The sequence below is a fragment of the Octopus bimaculoides genome, chromosome 1 (genome assembly GCF_046866305.1).
Source record: "Octopus bimaculoides isolate indiv1 chromosome 1, ASM4686630v1, whole genome shotgun sequence".
Classification (NCBI taxonomy): domain Eukaryota; kingdom Metazoa; phylum Mollusca; class Cephalopoda; order Octopoda; family Octopodidae; genus Octopus; species Octopus bimaculoides.
In genome coordinates, this window is record NC_142928.1 from 53,799,501 (window position 1) to 53,820,954 (window position 21,454).

Below are 21,454 nucleotides of genomic sequence, written 5' to 3' on the forward strand. Positions count from 1 at the left end.
AGGTTCAGTCCCACTGCATGGCACCTTGGGCAAGTGTCTTCTACTATAGCCTCGGGCCGACCAAAGCCTTGTGAGTGGATTTGTTAGACGGAAACTGAAAGAAGCCCGTCGTATATATGTATATATATATATGTATGTATGTGTGTTTGTGTGTCTGTGTTTGTCCCCCCCCCCCATCGCTTGACAACCGATGCTGGTGTGTTTACGTCCCCGTAACTTAGCGGTTCAGCAAAAAGAGACCGATAGAATAAGTACTAGGCTTACAAAGAATAAGTCCTGGGGTCGATTTTCTCGACTAAAGGTGGTGCTCCAGCATGGCCGCAGTCAAATGACTGAAACAAGTAAAGAGTGTATATATATAAATAGTTTATTTCTCATAAAATATTTTAGACAATATCATTAAAGCTGATTATATATTGGAGTTAGTGTCCCTATATTAAATATACTAAAGAGTAGTTTAATCTGTCCGGTTCATTCTTAGTTTCACAATAAACAATACAGTGCTAGCGAAGTTTGTTTTGTATATTTCTGACAGGATCTTCATGATTATAGGTGTTACATTTGTAAGATACTAGTTTTCTTTTCTTTTTCTTTTTAAGTTCACTACCCCATGAAATTTCCATGTCGATTTTTAAAACTGCAAACTTTACAGAAATGATTTGTACAGAAATTGTGAATAATCATATTTTTTGTTCTTTACAAAAAAATTGAATCTTTGGTATATTTTGTTAGAATAATCATTTTGCCATTGATTTCTTACACAGCTACTAAATACTTATTGATTTATAAAGCTATTAAAGATGTTCATTAGTGAATCTAAGACTATGTAATCATTCTCGCATTTCAATTTTTAAAAAAGAAAAATTTCCAGCACAATTTTAGTTTTTCTTTCATTATGATTTCTTTTTGTTTTCACCAAGTGGGCAAATTTGAGCAAGATTATTTTATTTTTATTCTTTTAGTATTTTAATTTGATTTTGTGATCTTTGGAAACATGGTGTGTAACATAGAAATAAAATAATTTAGGAAGATTTTGAAAAGTGCTGTCTTGTTGTTATAATATCTTTCATCTCAGTGATAAATTTTAATATCTGGTTTCTAATTTTAGTTAGTATTGCTGATTTCAAAATATTAGAGAATTTCATCATTTCAAAATGTTTCTTTTTTTTTTTTGTTTGACATCCCTCTGTTTTATGGAAGTTAACATTATCCATCTAACAAATTATACTTGATTCATTTCTCTCAAGGTTTCACAGATCTGCATTTACTGCTTATGTCTATCTATTATGGTGCTTAGTATTTCTTACACATGCTTTATAAAATCTGCTTTTTCCACAGAAAAATGAAACCAGTTTCTCAGAGGCCAACAACCATTTAAACTGCTTTTGTTTATTTCTTACTCTAGCTATTCTATTTTTAGTGCAGTGACCTCCAGCACTAATTAGGTCACCTTGTAAACATAAATTATCTGCTATTTCTAAACTGCTGTTTGAGCAAGTTCATTTCAATAATGAAGTCACCTAGAATATTATTTCATATATTTCTTTGAAATTTAGAAAAAAATCATGCAATATCTATGCTTATTTTAAAGGTTTGTGTGTTTTATAAATAGCTTTGTCAGATTTGAGTTTTCATTTAATGTTCGAACACAAAGAAACCTTGGACATTTAACTTTAATTCAACTAAAACTATAAGAATTATCTTTTTCCTTTTTTTGAAAAAATTATGCCAAAAGCATGTAGAATTTTTATTATATGTATTTAAATAATTTCCATATGGTCTGAAAGGAATTTTTTAACTCTGTAAACAAATTCTAATAAATTACCACCATTGACACGAGCTTTGTCCAATTATGCGCATCCTATGTTTAATCCAGAAGAATAGACATAAATTTTTTCTTTTTATAATTAGGCTTTCACCATAATTTTTCAGCTTTGTTTTCATGTAGCAGCAGTTTGATACCACTGGTCAATTGCGAGAAAGAGTTACATATAAAACTTATTTGAATATTAATTTTAAAATCCTTTTTTCTTTGGGCTTCTACTTCAAATTTTTCTCTGATAGCTGCTGGAATAGGATAAGTTTTGCGGTCACAATTGTTTCTCTAACTGGATTCTCATTTTGTTATACGCTCAAATGTGACAAAAAAAAAAAAGAGAGAACAAACTTATTAGACAAACTGAGGCAAGTGTAGAGCCTTGAGCCTTAGCTTCAAACATGTCTTGAATTCAATGCAATAGTTGTTGAAAGGCTTGAACTCATTATCATACTCATCTACAGTAGACCAATTCCATCATGTATAAAGCAATGATTATGTCTCCTATTAATAGGACTAGGAAATGTTTTTGTGTATTTGACTTTGACAGAATGAAAACTATATTAAAATGTTGAGAATATTAACTTGCAAATTTTGTTTTTCCAGTAATTAAAAATTTGTTGGGAATTGCATAGATTTGGTATTTTTGGTAGTAGATTCTCTTCCTTGTCCCTTGGAAACATTTCTACTTAGATGTAAACTTAAATTCTGATGATTTGTAATATGCCAAGCTTCTGAGGAATATATTTTCAGTGTCAAATACATTGTATATCTGTATATCATATACACAATACAATGTTAAAAGATCATGTATTAGCATTATCACTCTAAACACTAATTGGTTGTGTGTTGGGACACCATTTTGGTAACAATTTTTTTTTCTGCAAAACATTTGTAATATTCATGAGACTTTTCTTTCAAAACAAATTTAGTGTCCACAACATTTTATAATGATTTCAGCCAACAACAATAGATAAGATATTGAATTTTTCCTTTATGAATGTTAACTAAAGTCACAAGACAAAACAACTATTTCCATAAAAGTAAGAATTATTGATAAAGTAGTAAGCTTTAAAGATAAAACCAGTCATTGTGAAGGAAGAGCTTATTTGGAGATTGTTTTTTTTTTATTACCTCTAAAGTTTTTTTCTTCCTTTTTCCCCCTCAAATTATATCTAAAAAAAAAAAAGATTCTTTGGCTACCATCCCATAAATTATATGATTTAGATATTTTGGAATATTACTATATTGAGCATTCTTAAAACTATTGCTTATATTCTTGGCTAATTTAATCCTTATGTTCATTCGTTGGCTCCTGTACAAATAAATGAATAAATAAATGAACTTCAAAGTTTGGCAAAGAGTTAATATTTAAGATTATTGAACTATTACCTATCTGATTAAGAGTAAATGCCATTTCTTATCATTGTAAGCAAAAGAATAAATTTAGTCAGATTTGACCTTGATAATGTTATATTTTAGCTTTTTTACATCATAACTTTTAAAAATCTATTAAATATTTTATCCTCTTAGATGTTTCAATATTTGTGTCTTAGACTTTCCATATGAACTGTCTATTAGAGTAAGCTTAGTAATCAGTTACTTGAAATTTAAGTGGATTGATAAATATAACTCATTGTTACTTAGCATCAAAGAAATTAGTTTTATAGCCGAGCTGATAATTTCTGATAATTGCCTTGGCAGTGCTTTCTTGAAAAAATTATTCAATGCAAAGTATCCATATTGAATAAATAATTGTTCTCAGTTGCTAATTTTACTAAAATATTGATTAAAAGAATTATTTCTTAGTATATTTCAATAAAGAGGTTTTGATTAATTGAAGTGTGGAGAATAAGCTGTGCAATTTCCATACCTTCCGAGAGAACATTAGTGGCTTAATCAGAATGATGACTACAAAGAAAAAAAATAAAATTAGGTCACAAATTCAACTCTATATTGTTACCTTAAGCTCTTTCATCTTCACCTTTATTGTGCATTGTCATATGTCATACTTAGAACAGATCATTGCATATGTTTCATCATTGAATGGTTATTGATAAGCATTATTTCCCTATGATTTTTATGATTCTCACCCAGTATTTAAGGATTTTTCCTCTCATAAATTATGTTATAAAAAAAAAGTAAAAATCTCCAAACTTTAAGTTGCTTACAAGAATAACACTTCTTAAATTCAAATTTAATTTATTTATTATTTTTTTGTTTTCTGTTTTGCAGTCATTTGTCCAACCTTGTGTGGGTGGGATGGTACATTCTTGGTATCATTATTATAATTGTTTTTACAGTTGGATACTATATCATTAACCACTCCCTCTTGAAATAAGAGTGGATTCTGTTGTTTTGTTCAGTCAGCTAATTGCAGCAAGGAGAGTTAATGATAGGTGGTAGACATAATCAGTGATTTGCTTTAACACTATTACAAGGCCATTACATGCCTTTTGATATAGTCCCCTGTGTTACAAACACCCAAGAAGAAAATGTTAACAGGCAAGCCATTAACCTTCTGATTCAGCCATTATTTTTGTTTAATACTTTATTTTGGAACATAACACAATATGTGAAATTAGCATTTAATCATTTTGTTCATATTCCATTCCATAAGATCAGTCATGTTCAACTTAGAACATCATCCTGGAAGTGAAATGGATAAATTATTGACTTATCAGCTCTTGGTTTGTGAGCTCAGATCTTGTACTTTGCAATGAAGATCTTTTGTGCCTCAGTTTACTTAGTTGTTGAAAATATATTCCAGAACTTTGGAAAAACTTCCCCACAATAGCCTATCACCTTATACAAGTGGACAATTGACTTTCAACTTCTTAATGTATCCAGCACTAGTGTTAAGTACCATCCCTATGGATACCTGTGTTTCAAGAAGGATTAACTATATCCTATTAACATATTTTGCCTATAATTATGTGATTATTTACTTTTCTCTGCCTGCCACTTAGAATATACCTATTTGATAGAAACGGGCAATTCATATTTCTGTCTGATATATTCCATTTTAGATAGTTTCTGTTTTTATGTCATGGTTCTTTAAATTTAATTTAATCTATATTAATTTTTCCTGTCATTGGTTGGATGATTTCAATTCAAGTATTTAGATTTGTTTAGCAGAAATTTTCTGGATCAATATTCTTTCTTATGTAAACAAAGAATGGTTGAGTAGAGAGGATGTGAATCAATGAGTTTTTATTGATAACATTTTTCTTTGAAAGAACATGATTTTTTTTTTGTGCTATTCATAGAATTAACACCAGGAGAAGAAAACATGGGACTTTTGGCATGGTTTATTGCTAATGTCTTACAGCTTTTATGAAGTAATGAAAAATGTCTAATAAGGTTTATGTATCTGTTGAACAATTTTTAGATATGTTCATTACCAATTTAAGTAACACTTGTATTATTGCATTATTACAGACACCAACAATTCTGAATTGAATGTATTCTCTATGAAGCCTTGTGACTGAAATCAAAAACAGTAATATTTCAGTTCTAGTTTTAGTGTATAACCTTCAGTGATATAAGATCATAAGATTGATCTATCAACATCTTACATTTCCTAATTATCTGACTGCTCTCTTTTCATTAAGTATTTTTATAGATTTGGAAAAAAATCTTATTAATCAATTAGGGTTCCAAATTTTTTTTTTCATTTCATATGAGTTTAACTTATTTAGGAAACTAATTCAACCATTTTGTTTTGGTTGCTGATACAAAGTAAAACCAATTTATAAACTGTTATTTTGTCAAACCAATAGCTCAACATTTGGACAAATCTGCCAACTTGATTGAATGCTGTACTGTTTATTTTTATATTTTCTACATTTTGTATATTGAATATTAAATCCATTTTGTGCCATGAATAGTTATTGATTACAAAATAACAGTATCTCTTTATGTGTATAAAAAAGAAATTGGTTTAAATGATATCAAACAACTTGAGAGAAAAAAACCCAATAAAGGTGGGGAGATAAATCAAGGCAAATTTATGGTGTACTTCCTTTGATTTTCTGCAGATGGCTATGAAAAATTAATTACTCAAAATACAATCTATGAACAGTTAAATTACTTCTACTGCAAATAACAGCAATAGCATCAACAATCAGTATTGCTATGGTTATTATTATTTCTGTTCTGCAACTTCATTTTATTAATGTATTTCCAGTTTATTGACTTTTGTGTTTTCCCTCCATACTCTTGGACATAATTAATATTAATGATGTCACAGAAGTTAAATGAAGGCTCAATCAAACTGCAGAAAATTTATGAGGAACTGATAAAATTGATAATGTTGTTGTCTTTGTTGGTTAAAATTCCATAATTTAAACAAATTTATTGAAGTAAGAAACTTATGGGAAATATTTATAAATTTATTTTCATGATTAATTTGTAACTACATATCAAAAAAGATCTTTTTTCATGACTAAAGGAAATTTATCAACTCATGAACTGCAAACACTTTTGTTGCACTTTTGATAGAAACAGAGTTCAACTGCTATAGGACTGTAAGTATAACTGTATGGTTAAGAAGTTTATTTTATAATCACATCATTCCAGGTTCAGTTCTATTGTATGGCACCCTGGACAAGTGTCTCCTATTGTAGCTGCAAGCTGATTAATGTCCTGCAGTAATTTGGTGGATAGGAACTCTTTGAAAATCCATAGCACCCCACACACACACACACACACACACCTGAATATTGTGTGTGTTTATACCAATCTAAATCAGTTTTGAATATCATTCCCTTATCTAAAAAGTTAACATAGCCATTTGATGAAAATAGTACCAGACTGAAATAAATGTTGGAGTCACTCTGATGAACTAAATTCTTAATGGTGATGTTTCAGCTTTGCCACAGTCCAATGTTCAAAACAAGTAAAAACTAGTAAAATAGAGAAATACATTTTTTTAAAATCAGTTATATTTCTAGAGAGTCTTATATCAAATATTCTTTCTGTATTTTATCTTAAATGTAGCAACTATTCACTGTTAAGCTGCTAAAGAAAATATGTTACTCTCTATTTATTTAACTTTTCTATTTGTTTCTAGTACTGTTTGGGATGTATGCTGATGAAGCCTTCAGTTATATACAAAAAGAAGAAATGGATCGGCGTATTTTAGAAACTGAACAACAAGTTTCCCAGTCGCTTTCAGAACTTTTTAAAGAGGTAATATAGAGCAGCTATATTAAGGAAAAAAAAAAAAAAAAAAAAAAAAGAAATAAATTGAATGTTAGTTGTTGTTTTGGAGGTTGGAAACAGTAGATTAATAATATCAAGCTTAAGAAAAGAAATATTTTAATGCAGAATCAAATGTTTCAGGTTTCAGAATGATACAATTAAAAAAAAAAAAATATATATATTCAGGAGTTTTAAACTAGGATCAATGTAATCAACTTATACCCTCTCCCCAAATTTTATAGCCTTGTACTAAAATTTGAAATCAATATTTTGAGATAATTATTCAAAAAGTAATTTCTTGTTTCTGACTTTAACTTATTTTTATTTAGAGTAATATCTTATGCTACAAGTATAAGTGGAGGTTAAATATGGGAAAAGAATGCTTTGTGTACATTTTGTATAAACAATATATTAAATATGTAAAGGTTTTTAAAAAATATTGTTTTTCTTCTGAATCTAATAATTAAATTGCAGTTGATATTATTTTTATTAAGGCATTATGCAGAAGAAGCAGTAAAAATATTTCAATTGACTATTTCTCTTCCCTGTAATTTTTGGCTTTATTGGAAATCAATATTATTAATTTCTGATATGGCTATAGTATGAAAAATAAATTTTCTAACTCGTATTTATTTTTAATTAATATCTTTTATTAATAAAATAAACAGTTATCTTAAGCAGAAAATTTAAAAACCTTAAGTAAATGTGTGATTGCTTTAAAGTTTACACAAGTTTTTCATAGCTATACAATTATGAAATATTGTTAGTGATGATTAGAATTAGCAATTCATTTTCCATAGGTTTCTTATAAATGGTTTTGAATGATTTAATAATTTTAAAATGTTACATTTTCAATATATGTTTATGAAAGCAGTTGCATTGTTGTATAGATTTAATATATGAAACAAGGCATCCCCTCAGGTCTTCATGCTTTTATAAGCAATGTGAAGCTGTCAGCCTTTCAGTTGAATGTTTTATGAAAATGACTTTAAAAATAGAGAGGTGGGGAAGGGTCAGCTGATAATGTTTGAATGATTGTTTCTATTTTCTGTTTTTTCCAATCACATCTATAGTGTGACCAAGTGACCTATGAACAGTTTAGTTCCTGGGTGAGTTTACATCCTGATGCCACTCTTTTAACCAAATGGTTGTTGTCAGAACCGCTCAGTGTGACATTATCCAATGACATGGAAACACCAACATTTTACCAAACTTTGGCTGGAGTTACACATTGTAAGTATAAAACCATAATAAATTGATAGTCTCTTATCTGATCAATAAATCATTTAGGTTTGTGTTCCCTCTAAACATTAGAACTATGTTGCTATAGAGAGTGAGAGAGGCAGATAAAAAACCTGAGGATCATACCGAGAGTGTAAAGGAAAACATAATTTTTAAGGATGCATATGATTTTCATACTATTTTTGATTTTCAATATTATATGTTAAAAAGGATACTGAATCAATGTACTTAAGATATTGTCACCTCATTTAAGTAAGGTTTCTTCTTTCATGAGATATTCAAGATATGAACAGTAATTGCTAAAAACTATTTTTCAAAAGAAACTGATTACAAAAATAAAGCTCTTAATATGTTACAACTAGATTAAAATTCTGTCAAGGAAAAAGGAAAAAAATCAACTGAAGTGGTTAGTGCCTGTCTAAGACAGTTACTACACTGATATTGGCCAAATACAACATGAGGAGATAGGTGTTTGAGGTTTTCTTTAAACATTTAAATTTGAAATAAACAAACAGTTGTTTCATTATATTTTAACTTCATAGATTTTAGATTTCAGTAAGTTAATTAGAATTATAAGTTTATCTTGCATTTCTAATTATCTTATTTGCAATCTAGTACTCCTATTAAATAGTTGATTAATTCATTCTGCCAATTATGCAAATTATACATGCTCATTTAATTCTGTCAAAGTTTGTGTATATACTATAAAAATAGCTATAACCCAAATATTTTCTCTATGATCAGTGAATTGAATAATTAATCTCTGATGAAATAGTAATCAATGCTGAAACTAGTAGCCTGATTTCCTTTTTCTGCCACAGAAAAATTTCCAAAGGGTCTATTTTTTGCAATGAAGCCAAAGTATGTGTTTACATAAAACACATATTGAAGTTTATTTAATTATCCTATTGCTGTGTAATGCTCCTATTAATTAATTTGTAAGAGTTATGTTAAATTTTGAGTAATATTTTCTGCTTATTATTTTCTTTTTTCACTTGTTTCTGATTATACCTCTTAATCACCTCTTAAGAAATAATTTAAAAGCATTCTGTTCTGTTTTCATTGCATTTGTTCACATGTATAAAATGTTGAATACCCTGCTCTTCCCCCAAAAAGCATTTCTGTGAATATTTCATTTATGGCTGTGTAGTATTTCTTTTGTGGCTGTGTGGTAAGAAACTTACTTCCCAATCACATGGTTCTAGATTCAGTCCTACTGCATGCCACTTTGGACAAATGTCTTCTACTAGTCTTGGCCCAACCAAAGCCTTGTGTGTGGATTTGGTGGACAGAAACTGAAAGAAGCCTGTCATATGTATATATCTATGTGTGCAAACTGCCATGCGAACATGGGCCGTGACTGCTGAAGACGTGTAGGCTTGAAAAAAATGAAGCTAGCATGATCCACTGGATGTGTAATGTCAGTGTGCACACACGACAGAGTGTAAGCGCCTGAGAGAAATATTAGACATAAGAAACATTGGATGCAGCATGCAAGAGAGATGTTTGCATTGGTATGGTCATGTACTGTGGATGGACAAGGAGAGCTGTGTGAAGAAGTGTCACTCTCAAACAGTGGAAGGAATCCAGAGTAGAGGGCGACCCAGGAAGACATGGGATGGGGTGGTGAAGCATGACCTTCGAATGTTGGGCCTCACAGAACCAATGACAAAAGATCGAGACCTCTGGAGGTATGCTGTGACTGAGAAGACCCAGCAAATAAAGTTAGTCTACAGCTGTAACCTACACCAGTGTCGCATAACCAGCCCACTCAAAAGTACCTTGGATCGTAGGGCGACATGCTGTGCTTGAGGAGACCTATTGAGTCAAGTACATCAACAGCAATATCAAAATCAAATCAAATGGAAATTGTAGTTGTGACCCCCATGCCGGTAGCACATAAAAAGCACTATCCGAACGTGGCCGATGCCAGTGCTGCTTCCGTGCCAGTGGTATGTAAAAAGCACCATCTGATTGTGGTCGATGCCAGCTCCTCTGGCCCCTGTGCCGGTGGAACGTAAAAAGCACCCACTACACGCCGGAGTGGTTGGCGTTAGGAAGGGCATCCGGCTGTAGAAACACTGCCAGATCAGATTGGGGCCTGGTGCAGCCTCCTGGTTTCCCAGACACCAGTCGAACCGTCCAATTAATGCCAGCATGAAAAATGGACATTAAACGATGATGATGATGATGATTTTATATATATATATATATTTCTATATAAATATATAATTTAGAGAAAAGAACCACAGTTCCTGAACTCATCCATGAAAATCCACAGTCACATATCATATACTGTGAAGCTTAATTTAATTTTAATTTTTCATAAATAAAATTAAATTGAGTTTTTACGTGTAAATTTGGATTTTTATCCCTAATATTATTATCATTATTATTATTATTATATATATATATATATATATATATATATATATATGGAAAAAAAAGTCAAGGTAGAAAATGCTAAAATAATTTTATAAAAAACATTTCAGTACCAGTTTCCGTCATTGAGACTTTTTCAACTGTAAGTATAGAAAACAATTAAATTTTAGAAAAATTAAAAGAAAAGTTTTTTTAAAAGAATATTTGCATAGTGTTTAAATACAAGTGGCATTTTCCTTGTTATTCCTTGTTACTGCTTGTTTCTGTCTCTCTTGTTTACTCTTGTGTGTTTGAAGTGGTTATATATACACACACACACACACACACACACACACACACACACACACACACACACACACACACACACACACACACAATTGGTTTATTTCAGTTTCCATCTACCAAATCCACTCACAAGGCTTTGGTCAGCCCAAAGCTATAGTAGCTTGTCTATGGTGCCACACAATGGGACTGAACCAGGAATCATCTGGTTGGGAAGTAAGCTTCTTACCACACAACTATGCCTGAAAATTATTTTATAATTATTTGCTGAATGTGCATAGTGATTATGGGATTCATCAAAATAATTCATATGATGACAGCAATCCAGTAGGAATGACATGGTAATTGCTAGAGCCAAAATATCTATATGCTATTAACAAACTTATAATCAACATCATCATTGATCAGGATTAGAAATTGGTTTATTGGCTGTTATGGTAATCTGAACTTACATCTGGAATATATATTTTGTACCTTTCTGGGAGAGACATATGGTAATTAGTAAATGTTATGTATAAGCAAATGATATTAAATTACATTTTATCTGTTGATGTTTGTTTTACATTAAAATTTGACAGGAAAAGGTTAGCAGTTTCTTCTATCATTAATTTTTTGCCTTTGTCTGGAACAGGTTGAATTGGTTTAAAGTATAGCCCTTTTCCATATCTCAGTTCTATGGCATCTATTGTGGATGTCTTGAAGATGTTCATTCCTGTTTCTATAAAACTATTTCCATTTCAATAAATTTATGTAATTTTTACATTGTAGTGGAAGAGACCGATATTAATGAACTTGAAAAATGCTATTGGGACCTAAAGGAAAAATCAAAATCTGGTCGGTTTGACCAAGAGACATTCAAGCAACTTATTTGTCCACCTGTACCAGATATGTTATGTGAAGGTGAGTAAATATTGTTAAAAGATTTTCTTTTTGCATTTAACATTTCTAATAGAACTAAAATGTTTCTTTTCTTTTTCTTTCTCTAGATATCTTTCTTCATTTTAAAAAAAATTCTGTAATGAATTCAAAACTTCTTAACAGTCACTACAGCATGATAACATGATAAAGATTTATATTGTATATTCCTGTTGAACATCAGCTTTATCTCAACTGTTGTTTAATATTTTTGCACTAATCAGTTGCTTCACATATGTGAAATAGATAATGCTGCTACTACAGATTCAAACATTATAAATTTCTTAAAGAAAGCTATTCAGCTGATCAGCATTGATTCCTTCATCAATATGCTACAACCACTAGCTTACAGGCGTACTGTTTCTCCACCTCTTCTATAATGATAGGTGTATAACTTGTGTTCCTCTAAACTAGCTTACAATATATCATCCCCGCTGTATCTCACTCTCCAGGTTTTGTACCAAGCTCATTTTTGCAATCAATCCTCCCCAGACTTCAAATCTGAAATATTATTTTTATCTACATTTTACTCAACTGATGTTGTCATAATTTATAGCTGCTCAAGTCGGACATCAACCATATCAGTTTCACCAGTCTCGGATGGGCTCCATAGAACATGGACATTATTCCTTCTCCTTGGATTAGTTAATAACAATTTTGTTTCAACTGTTAAATACCAAAACATTATCCTCTTTATGACATTTATTTGTTTGATTGATTGCATGAGGGTCTACTCTGGTGTCTTAGAGAAACTGCCAAAGCTATGAAGTTCTAAAATTTTATTGGTGATTATTAAGTTTTTTAGTAAATGATTTCATTATGCATTTCAGTCTTACTCAATATCATATTCTGAGTAAGTTACAGATTATAAAGGGGACCACTTGAAGAATGAAATGTGATAGAATTATATTCACATACCTAAGATACATAGCAATAGAATTTCCTTCAGATATTGGTGTTTATTATAGTTGCTTGTAATTTAGGCACAAAGCCAGTAATTTTGAGGGTTGGGAGTTAATCAGTACCATTGATCCCTACCTGCTGTACTTGATTGATATAGTATTTTATCAACCCCAGAGGGAGGAAAATCAAAGTTGGTCTCCATAACATTTGAGTCAAGACTATAAAAGCCAGAATAAATTACTCCAAAGCATATTTTCTAGCATTCTAATCATTCTGTCAGCTTGCAGCTGTATAGTGATTACAATAATAGTACAGAATATACCCAATATAGAGGAAATTTTCCTTTGGTTTACATCTGTTTCCAGTGATTAACGGGTCAACTATCTCTTAACATTTATATTAACTTTTACCTTTACTGATGTTGTTTAGCCTCAGGTCAACTTTGAGCAAACTTACGATTAAAGGCAATGTCATCTGATCAGTATGTGCCATTTCTTTTTTCATTTTTTATTGTTGTTGTATACTAGACGTATTTAAGTATTTATGACTATATATTCAACATGTTATTTGAAAGATACATGGTTGCTATTTCTAGCAGTTTGAGTGAGCATGTAAAGATTCCTTTTTTGGACATCAATGATATGCAGTCATTGTCATGATGAAGTTGATGCAGAGATATTAATTTAGCAAAAGTAGTTTCTTTGTTCATTTGTCCTTGCATGTCCACTTGGGATGTAAGTAATTTGTGTATTGTGTGTGTTTGTGTTGGTAATCGGTTTTCTATTAGATGTGGTTTTGGGTGGCTTTATTTGTAGCAGCTTCATCATTCCAGATGATGGAGGAGTATTCCATTGTGAGTCTCCTTTGTGCTCTGTAAAGAGTCAGCAATTACTCAGAGATGAAGTATTTCCTGGCCCTGAATGGTCTTTAGTATACTGTTTTTATTGTTAGAGATGTGGAGTTACCATGAGAGATTATCTTGTCAATCTCTTTACTCTTTCTCTCTCTACAGAGTTATGTCTTGATCTTTAGAAATATGATGCAGTATGTTCCACCAGCTCTGATTCCACCAACTATTCACCTATTACATGTTACTTCTAATATGTCACTGGTGATAGGAAATACTCATTAACAAGCTTCATCTCCAACACTTTGAGTATTTTTCTCTTCTCTGTGACCACCAGTTTGGTTTTAATAAACCAGTTCTATTGTGCAGTTGCTTTGTTATTCACCAATGGTGCACTGTGTTGAGAAATTCATTAAATGTAATGATGCACTTAATATCGATAAAGCATTTGATTGTTGTATGAGAAGTTCCTGGCTATGTTACTTACTTATGGACTTTATTGTCTCTTGTGTTTCCTGTCTGATCACACCATCACAATATACACTTATGATGCTTTTCTGTCTCACAGTCCTCCATTAACTCTTGTGTCTTATTGTTTGGTTATGCTCCCAATATTCTCCTCTCTATGTGTTAACAATATGCAATTCTATGCACTTGATACTAGACTTCACTCCTCATGAACCTCTATTCACATTCACAAGCATCATTCAACCCAGGTACCTCATTTCAAATCTATACTACCTTCATGAACAGACCTATTGAAAACCTACTGTAATTGAGATATGACAATCTTGTTTCTTTCAACAGCACAAAGATACAATCACTGCACATATTGAAGAAACCATCTTCTGTAGTTTTGGATAACACTTATGTTGAAAGATGCTACTTGCAATATTGAGAAGTAAAAGGGAAATTTCCATACTAGAAGCAAGTATGGAATTATTCAATATTATGTAGTCAATGTAATGAAATGGTTTACAATAGTTATTGTAAGTCATCATGTACGAGGTGGCACCAAAAAGTTCCTAGACTAGTTATGTTTAATAAGAAATAACTTATTTACCTAATTTTTAACATCATTTCCTTTGAAATAGTCACCTTGCACAGTAATACACTAGTCCTAGCTTTTCTGCTGCTTTTGGAATCTGATCTGGAAGTTGTTTTTCGTAAGCGAGTTGAGGACCTTCTGCAATTCACAACAGTGTTAAAATAATGACCTTTGAGCTGCATTTTCATCTTGGGGAAGATATGGAAGTTTGTAGGTGCTAAGTCTGTCAAATAGGGTGGGTACGGAAGTGATAACATGTTGTTTTTGGGGAGAAACCCATGAGTGAGGAGAACTCAGTGACAGTGCATTGTCGTCGTGAAGAATTGGATTCTTCATGCTCCACAGATCTGACTGCTTTTGCCGAATGTCTCCCTCAGACACTTCAAAATGTTGCAATAGAACTCTCAATTGACATTCTGGCCCTGAGGAAAGAATTGTCAATGCACAATACTATGGATGTTGAAAAAAACAATGAACATGCTCTTGATTGAGCAGTGACTTTGTTGTGCCTTTTTTGGTCATAGAGATGAAGTGCTCTTCCATTGTGATGACTGCTGCTTCATCTCAGGGTCATACCCCAACTCATCACCAGTGGTAATCCTTGACATGAAGGATGGGTCATCAGTGGCCTGCTGATGGAGATCTTGACAGACTTTGACATAATGTTCTTTCTGCTCGGTGGTCAGCAGGTAAGGCACAAACTTGGCAAAAACATGCTGCATGTTGAATTCAGATGTTAGGATTGCCTGCATGGACCTATACAACAGACCCAACATCAGCAATGTTGTTGATTGTTCTCTGACAATTCTCATGCATGTGCTGATGAATTTTCTACATGTTTCCAAGGGTGACACTTGTGGCAGGTCTTCCAGGGACATTATTCTGCTTTTGAAGCACCCGTGCCACTCCAAACATTGTGTACAACCCTTTGCTTCATTGCCATAAGCTTACCAAAGCATACTCAATGTCTCTACAGCAGACTTCCTAAGTTTAATGCAAAATTTCTTATTGGCTCTTTGTTCCTGCCCACAACAAAAATTGCATACTACAGCATACATGTTATCACACAAACACAAATTTCACAATTGCAAAGTAAACAGCGATTTCACTCAGCACACTGCCTCACAAAGGCCACTGTTAACTCTCACTGCTCATACAGCCATGTGCTGCCATTTGTTGGCGTTCTACAGCAATAGTTCAGGAACTTTTTGATACCTCCTCGTAGGTTGATTAAAAGCAAAGTTTTAAAGGTATTAGATGTCTTGGTATAAAATATATCAGCTTCTTAAAACAATTGCTTGATTAATTCACTGGGAATAGTAGGCAAGATCTGTTAGTAAGATGTACTAATTACTATTGCAAGTACTTTAAAGTAGTAGGAAGAATATTGGGAAAATGTTGCTTCTTTCAGCAACATGGATCATAGCATATCTGTCTGTCTATCATTGTCTGTCTGTCACTTACGTCATCAGCTTCTTTGTCTGTTTATCCATGCTGGCATTGGTTTTATAGGTCTTCTCTAGCTCAGCAACTTATCACTTGTTGTGGTCTTTTGTCATCTCCTCCATGACTTTTAGCTTCCTCAGGTCATCTTTCAGCAGCCCCTCTTGTATTAACACACACAAAAAAGAAAAAAATTAGTGATACGTGTACAGTTAAAGAATCACCATGTGTTGAGAAAGTGGCCAGTCATCAAAGACATTGGCTAATGTAAACAGAGATGATCTTTGCTCCTCATTGATAGTATATAATATGAATATTGGGAATGAAAGGTAAATGTAGACCAAAGAAGATGTGGGGTGATATTGAAAGGTCAGACTTAACAAATGGGCCTGGCAGATGCTATATTTCAGACTTGCCAATCTATGCCAACATCAAAAACTACATTACATTGCTGCTGAGGATAATGGGGGGATGGGGGGTTCCTGAGGAGCATTGAATTTTTATTGATTAAAAGCTAGAATATCATAAATGCATTTAACTTTATCAGTATTTTGCTTTTAAAGTTCTGTTTTTAAATTTGTTCTCAAAGCTTATACTTTGCTAATAAAAATATGTGCGTATGATTAAAATTGCATTAGAAAAGTATTTTTTCATATTAAAAGCAACAATTTGTATTTTTCAAATATTAAAAAAAAAAAGCTAAAAAGAAAAGGAAATTGGAGGTTCTTCAATAAAAACTTTAGTGACCAATTATTTTAACTGAAATGATTGCTGAATCGATGGAACTTGTGTAATTTATCCAAAATGAATGCTCTCAGCCACCAGAAACATGTTTGCAAATATTTAATGGATAACAAATAAATAAAAAAATTCTTTTCCTTTCTTGTTTAGGCCCATTATCTGACATCTGTTGGCTAGCAATAAGAAAACGGATAGGCAAAAGTCTTTGTTGCTATTACTAATTGACTATGATAAAATTAATAGATTTTTTTTTTGCACGTAGTTGAAAATTACATTGTAAATCAATACTGTATGTTATATATATATATATATATATATTGAGATAGTTATTTGGAATGTGGTGATTTTAGTAAAAAAAAAAACCTTTGTTTTAAGAATTTTTGAATTAAGCAATGGAGTTCCCAGCATGACTGCAGCTTTTGAGCCGAAACTAGTTAAAGAGGTGTGTGTAGTACCTTATACAAAAGCCTTTGAATCACTTATGTAAATTTACATCTTATATAGGTTAGTTTAATTCCACTGTGTGGCACCTTATCCAAGTGTCTTCCACTATAGCCTTAGGCCAACCAGTCTTATGAGTGGATTTAGTAGATGGAAACTGAAAGAAGCCTGTTGTGTGTGAGTTTGCATCCTTGTCTTGACATCATGCGAGCGTGCAAAAGTGAGCATTAAATGATGATGCGTGTGTGTGTGTGTGTGTGTATTTGTGTGAGAGAGAGAGAGAGAGAGAGAGAGATTATTTTTCATACATCTAAAATAGTAGAAAAATTCAGAACAGTCTTGTCTTAATTTGAGAAATTCATTTATTCAGATTTGGCATCAGTATGACTAAAGGGAAAAAAATGGAAAGAATATTAGTATTGTAGTTGTATTTATTTAATATCAATTGTATTTTATTATCAACCAAATTGCATGAGCAAATACCTATTCTGAATATTTCTCAATAAGAAATAATTGGTTAAATTAAGTGGAAAAAAACATAGAAATACAATTATTTTAATTTATTTAAATTGATAAGCAAATGAATGATATTCTGTCACATGCTACCATTAGTACTACATCTGCTACTGCAGATTTATCAGATTTAGGAGAAGGGTAATAAGTCATCAAGATTTTCTCTATTTATTGATTGACTGATTGACAGCTGTAATTGATTAAATATCTTCTTTATTGTTACCATTATCAAAGTAATTTCTATAGGAAATGCAATACTAGCTGTTGTCTGCAATATCTGGAATTAGAAACAAGCTAGAAGAGAAAGCAAAAAGAAAAAAAAAATACTGGATTAATAGCATATATTTCCAATAGTAGAAGTAAAATCTCTAGTCATCCTTTTGAAGCATCTTCTTGTCTTCTTTGTTTCAAGCCAAGATGTTTGTACATCTACAAGCATACAAAAGGCAACTGAGGAAGTATTACAATTTAAATGAAAATGTGCTTTTCTGAGGCTTAGGTTTCATACTGGTGAAGCTGTTGATTGAAAAAAAAAAAAAAAAAAAAAATTCATTTATGAGTTTGGAAAGTGAATTATTAGTATTAAATAAGAAGAATTTTAGCTTTTTTTTTTTAATTAAAATATTCTGTTCATTTTGAAACTTGGAATTTATAGCATTTTCAAAATCAGTTCTTTTAACACATTTTCCCCATGTTAGCATAGGTAGGAGGAGGCAGGAACTAATTTAGAGGCAGCATTTTATGGCCATACACCCTTCCTATCATGTGCCCTAACTTATTCTTTTTATGAAATTATTATTTACTTGTTCTTTTCACACTAATTTACAAAATATTTACATTCTTATAATTGTACCTAAAAATAAAAAATAAAAATAAAAGATATCCAACAAAATCCAATGGAATTATATACACTTATATGTGTTATATCTGTTATAGGAGTTTTTAGAATTGCTCAGTACGTTATTTGATTTGCCTTCATATCACCATTGTATCAAACAAATAATTTCGCTGTATTCGTGGATGCCCGCCCCCCACGTACTTCATATTGTTTATTTCAAGATGCATCAGCTCATGAAACCATCAGTCGTTGAATCACCAAGAGAGCATCTATCTGGTCTTCCAACCTGTTAGAAAAATAATAACCAAATCTCCCTTAAATCATGTCCTATCATTAAACAATGTAGACATGGAAACCTTTAAAAAGGCAGGATGGCTATGACAGGAATGTTTTTGATCATAGGTATGCATCATCAAAATTGACTTGTTTATCAACCACCATAGCATATGTATATATATATATGTATATATATATATATATATATGTATATATATATATATATATATATATATATATATATATATATATATATATGCCACGTAAAAACTACCCATTACCCTCTCAGAGTGGTTGGCATTAGGAAGGGCATCCAGCTGTAGAAACCATACCAGCATGGCAAGTGGACGTTAAACAATGATGATGGTGATATATATATATATATATATATATATATATATATATATATAAACAATATGGGCCACCTACATTATATATGTGTGTGTGTGTGTGTGTGTGTGTGTGTGTATATATATATATATATATATATATATATATATATATATATATATATATAAATATAAATAATTTATATAAATAAATATAATTATATATGTACTTGAGTATATTCCACCGATGAAGGCAAAGCATTATTTATGCAAAGCCAGAAATCCAGGATCTGGAATTATCTTGTTATTTTTACTGGTTTATTTTGTCTTCGTCTTCGCTCCTTGTACTATGTGGACATTTATTGTGGTTTTAGAGTCAGAATTTGACTGCTATTTTTCAGCGTGGCAGTATCTCTTAGATACCCTGTATTTAAAGAGAATGAATGGGAGAAAGAGAGCCTGCCTTATGTCGACCCAATAGAGGGACCAGCTATCCGAGTTGATAGTACCAGGGTAGATAAAGCAATTAAGAGTATGAAGACCGGGAAAGCCCCCGGCCCATCAGGAATCACTGCAGAGATGCTCAAAATATCTGGCAGTGTTGGCTATAGCCTAGTCACCCGTATTACGAACCAGGTGATACACGAAGGAGTCATACCCTATGACTGGTGTAGCAGCATCATAGTCAACTGCTGCAAAGGTAAAGGGGACGCTTTAGATACAAATAATTACAGAGGCATCAAGCTGTTAGATCAGGTTATGAAAGTTACAGAGAGGGTCATAGCCCAACTAATTAGGGAGCGAATCAATTTAGATGAGATGCAGTTTGGGTTCGTGCCAGGTAAAAGCACTACTGATGCCTTATTTCTAGTGAGACAGTTGCAGGAGAAATACCTAGCTAAGGATAAACCTCTGTACCTGGCTTTCGTTGACATGGAGAAAGCCTTTGACAGGGTCCCCCGATCCCTTATCTGGTGGTCAATGAGGAAACTTGGGATAGAAGAATGGCTAGTGAGAGCTGTGCGAGCCATGTACAGAGATGCGGCCAGTAAGGTGAGGGTTGGAAATGAGTACAGCAATGAATTCCGGGTAGAGGTAGGGGTCCACCAAGGTTCCGTCCTCAGCCCCCTATTATTTACCATAGTCCTCCAGGCAATCACAGAGGAGTTCAAGACAGGTTGCCCCTGGGAGCTCCTCTATGCTGATGACCTTGCCCTAATTGCGGAGTCACTATCAGAACTAGAGGAGAAGTTTCAGGTGTGGAAGCAAGGTCTAGAATTGAAGGGCCTTAGAGTCAACCTAGCTAAAACCAAAATCCTAATAAGTAGGAAGGTAGATAAAACACAAACCCCTTCAGGTAGATGGCCCTGCTCAGTATGTAGAAAAGGAGTAGGTAGTAACTCTATAAGATGTACCCGGTGCAAGCTATGGACACATAAGAGGTGCAGCAACATCAAAGGCAGGTTAACTAGCAAGTTAGTTTTTGTTTGTGGCAGATGTTCAGGTGCAATAAAGACTGCAAACAAACAGGAAACAACTTCTATCTCATTCCAGGGTGAAAAACTAGAGGTAGTCGATAGCTTCCGCTATCTGGGCGACCAAGTTAGTAGTGGGGGTGGGTGCGCTGAAAGTGTAGCTGCTAGAATAAGAATAGCCTGGGCAAAGTTTAGAGAGCTCTTACCCCTGCTGGCGACAAAGGGACTCTCACTCAGAGTAAAAGGCAGACTGTATGACGCATGCGTACGAACAACCATGCTACATGGCAGTGAAACATGGGCTGTAACTGCTGAGGACATACGTAAGCTCGCAAGGAATGAAGCCAGTATGCTCCGTTGGATGTGTAATGTCAATGTGAATACCCGTCAGAGTGTAAGTATCCTGAGAGAAAAGCTGAACATTAGAAGCATCAGTTGTGGCGTGCAAGAGAGACGATTGCGCTGGTATGGACATGTGGTGAGAATGGAGGAGGATAGCTGCGTGAAAAAGTGCCACACCCTAACAGTTGAGGGAACCCGTGGAAGAGGTAGGCCCAGGAAGACCTGGGCTGAGGTGGTGAGGCAAGACCTTCGTACATTGGGCCTCACCGAGGCGATGACTACGGACCGAGACCTTTGGAAATGGCCTGTGCGTGAGAAGACCCGGCAAGCCAAGTAAGATCGTTGCCAGTGCCCCTGGACTGGTTCTTGTGCGGGTGGCACATGAGATGCACCATTTTGAGCGTGGCCGTTGCCAG

General features: G+C 32.9%; 1 protein-coding gene across 8 annotated transcripts in view; it reads left to right on the forward strand.

Annotated features, from left to right (window-relative positions):
* Nucleotides 1-21,454, forward strand: part of LOC106879368 (ubiquitin carboxyl-terminal hydrolase 32) — a 161,711-nt gene that overhangs the window by 85,827 nt on the left and 54,430 nt on the right. For all 8 annotated transcript variants that reach the window (XM_089350953.1, XM_089350965.1, XM_089350966.1 and 5 more), the window contains exons 4-6: nt 6,891-7,009; nt 8,095-8,254; nt 11,696-11,827. In XM_089350953.1, the coding sequence (XP_089207079.1) occupies nt 6,891-7,009; nt 8,095-8,254; nt 11,696-11,827 (411 nt within the window). The remainder of the gene's footprint in view (nt 1-6,890; nt 7,010-8,094; nt 8,255-11,695; nt 11,828-21,454) is intronic.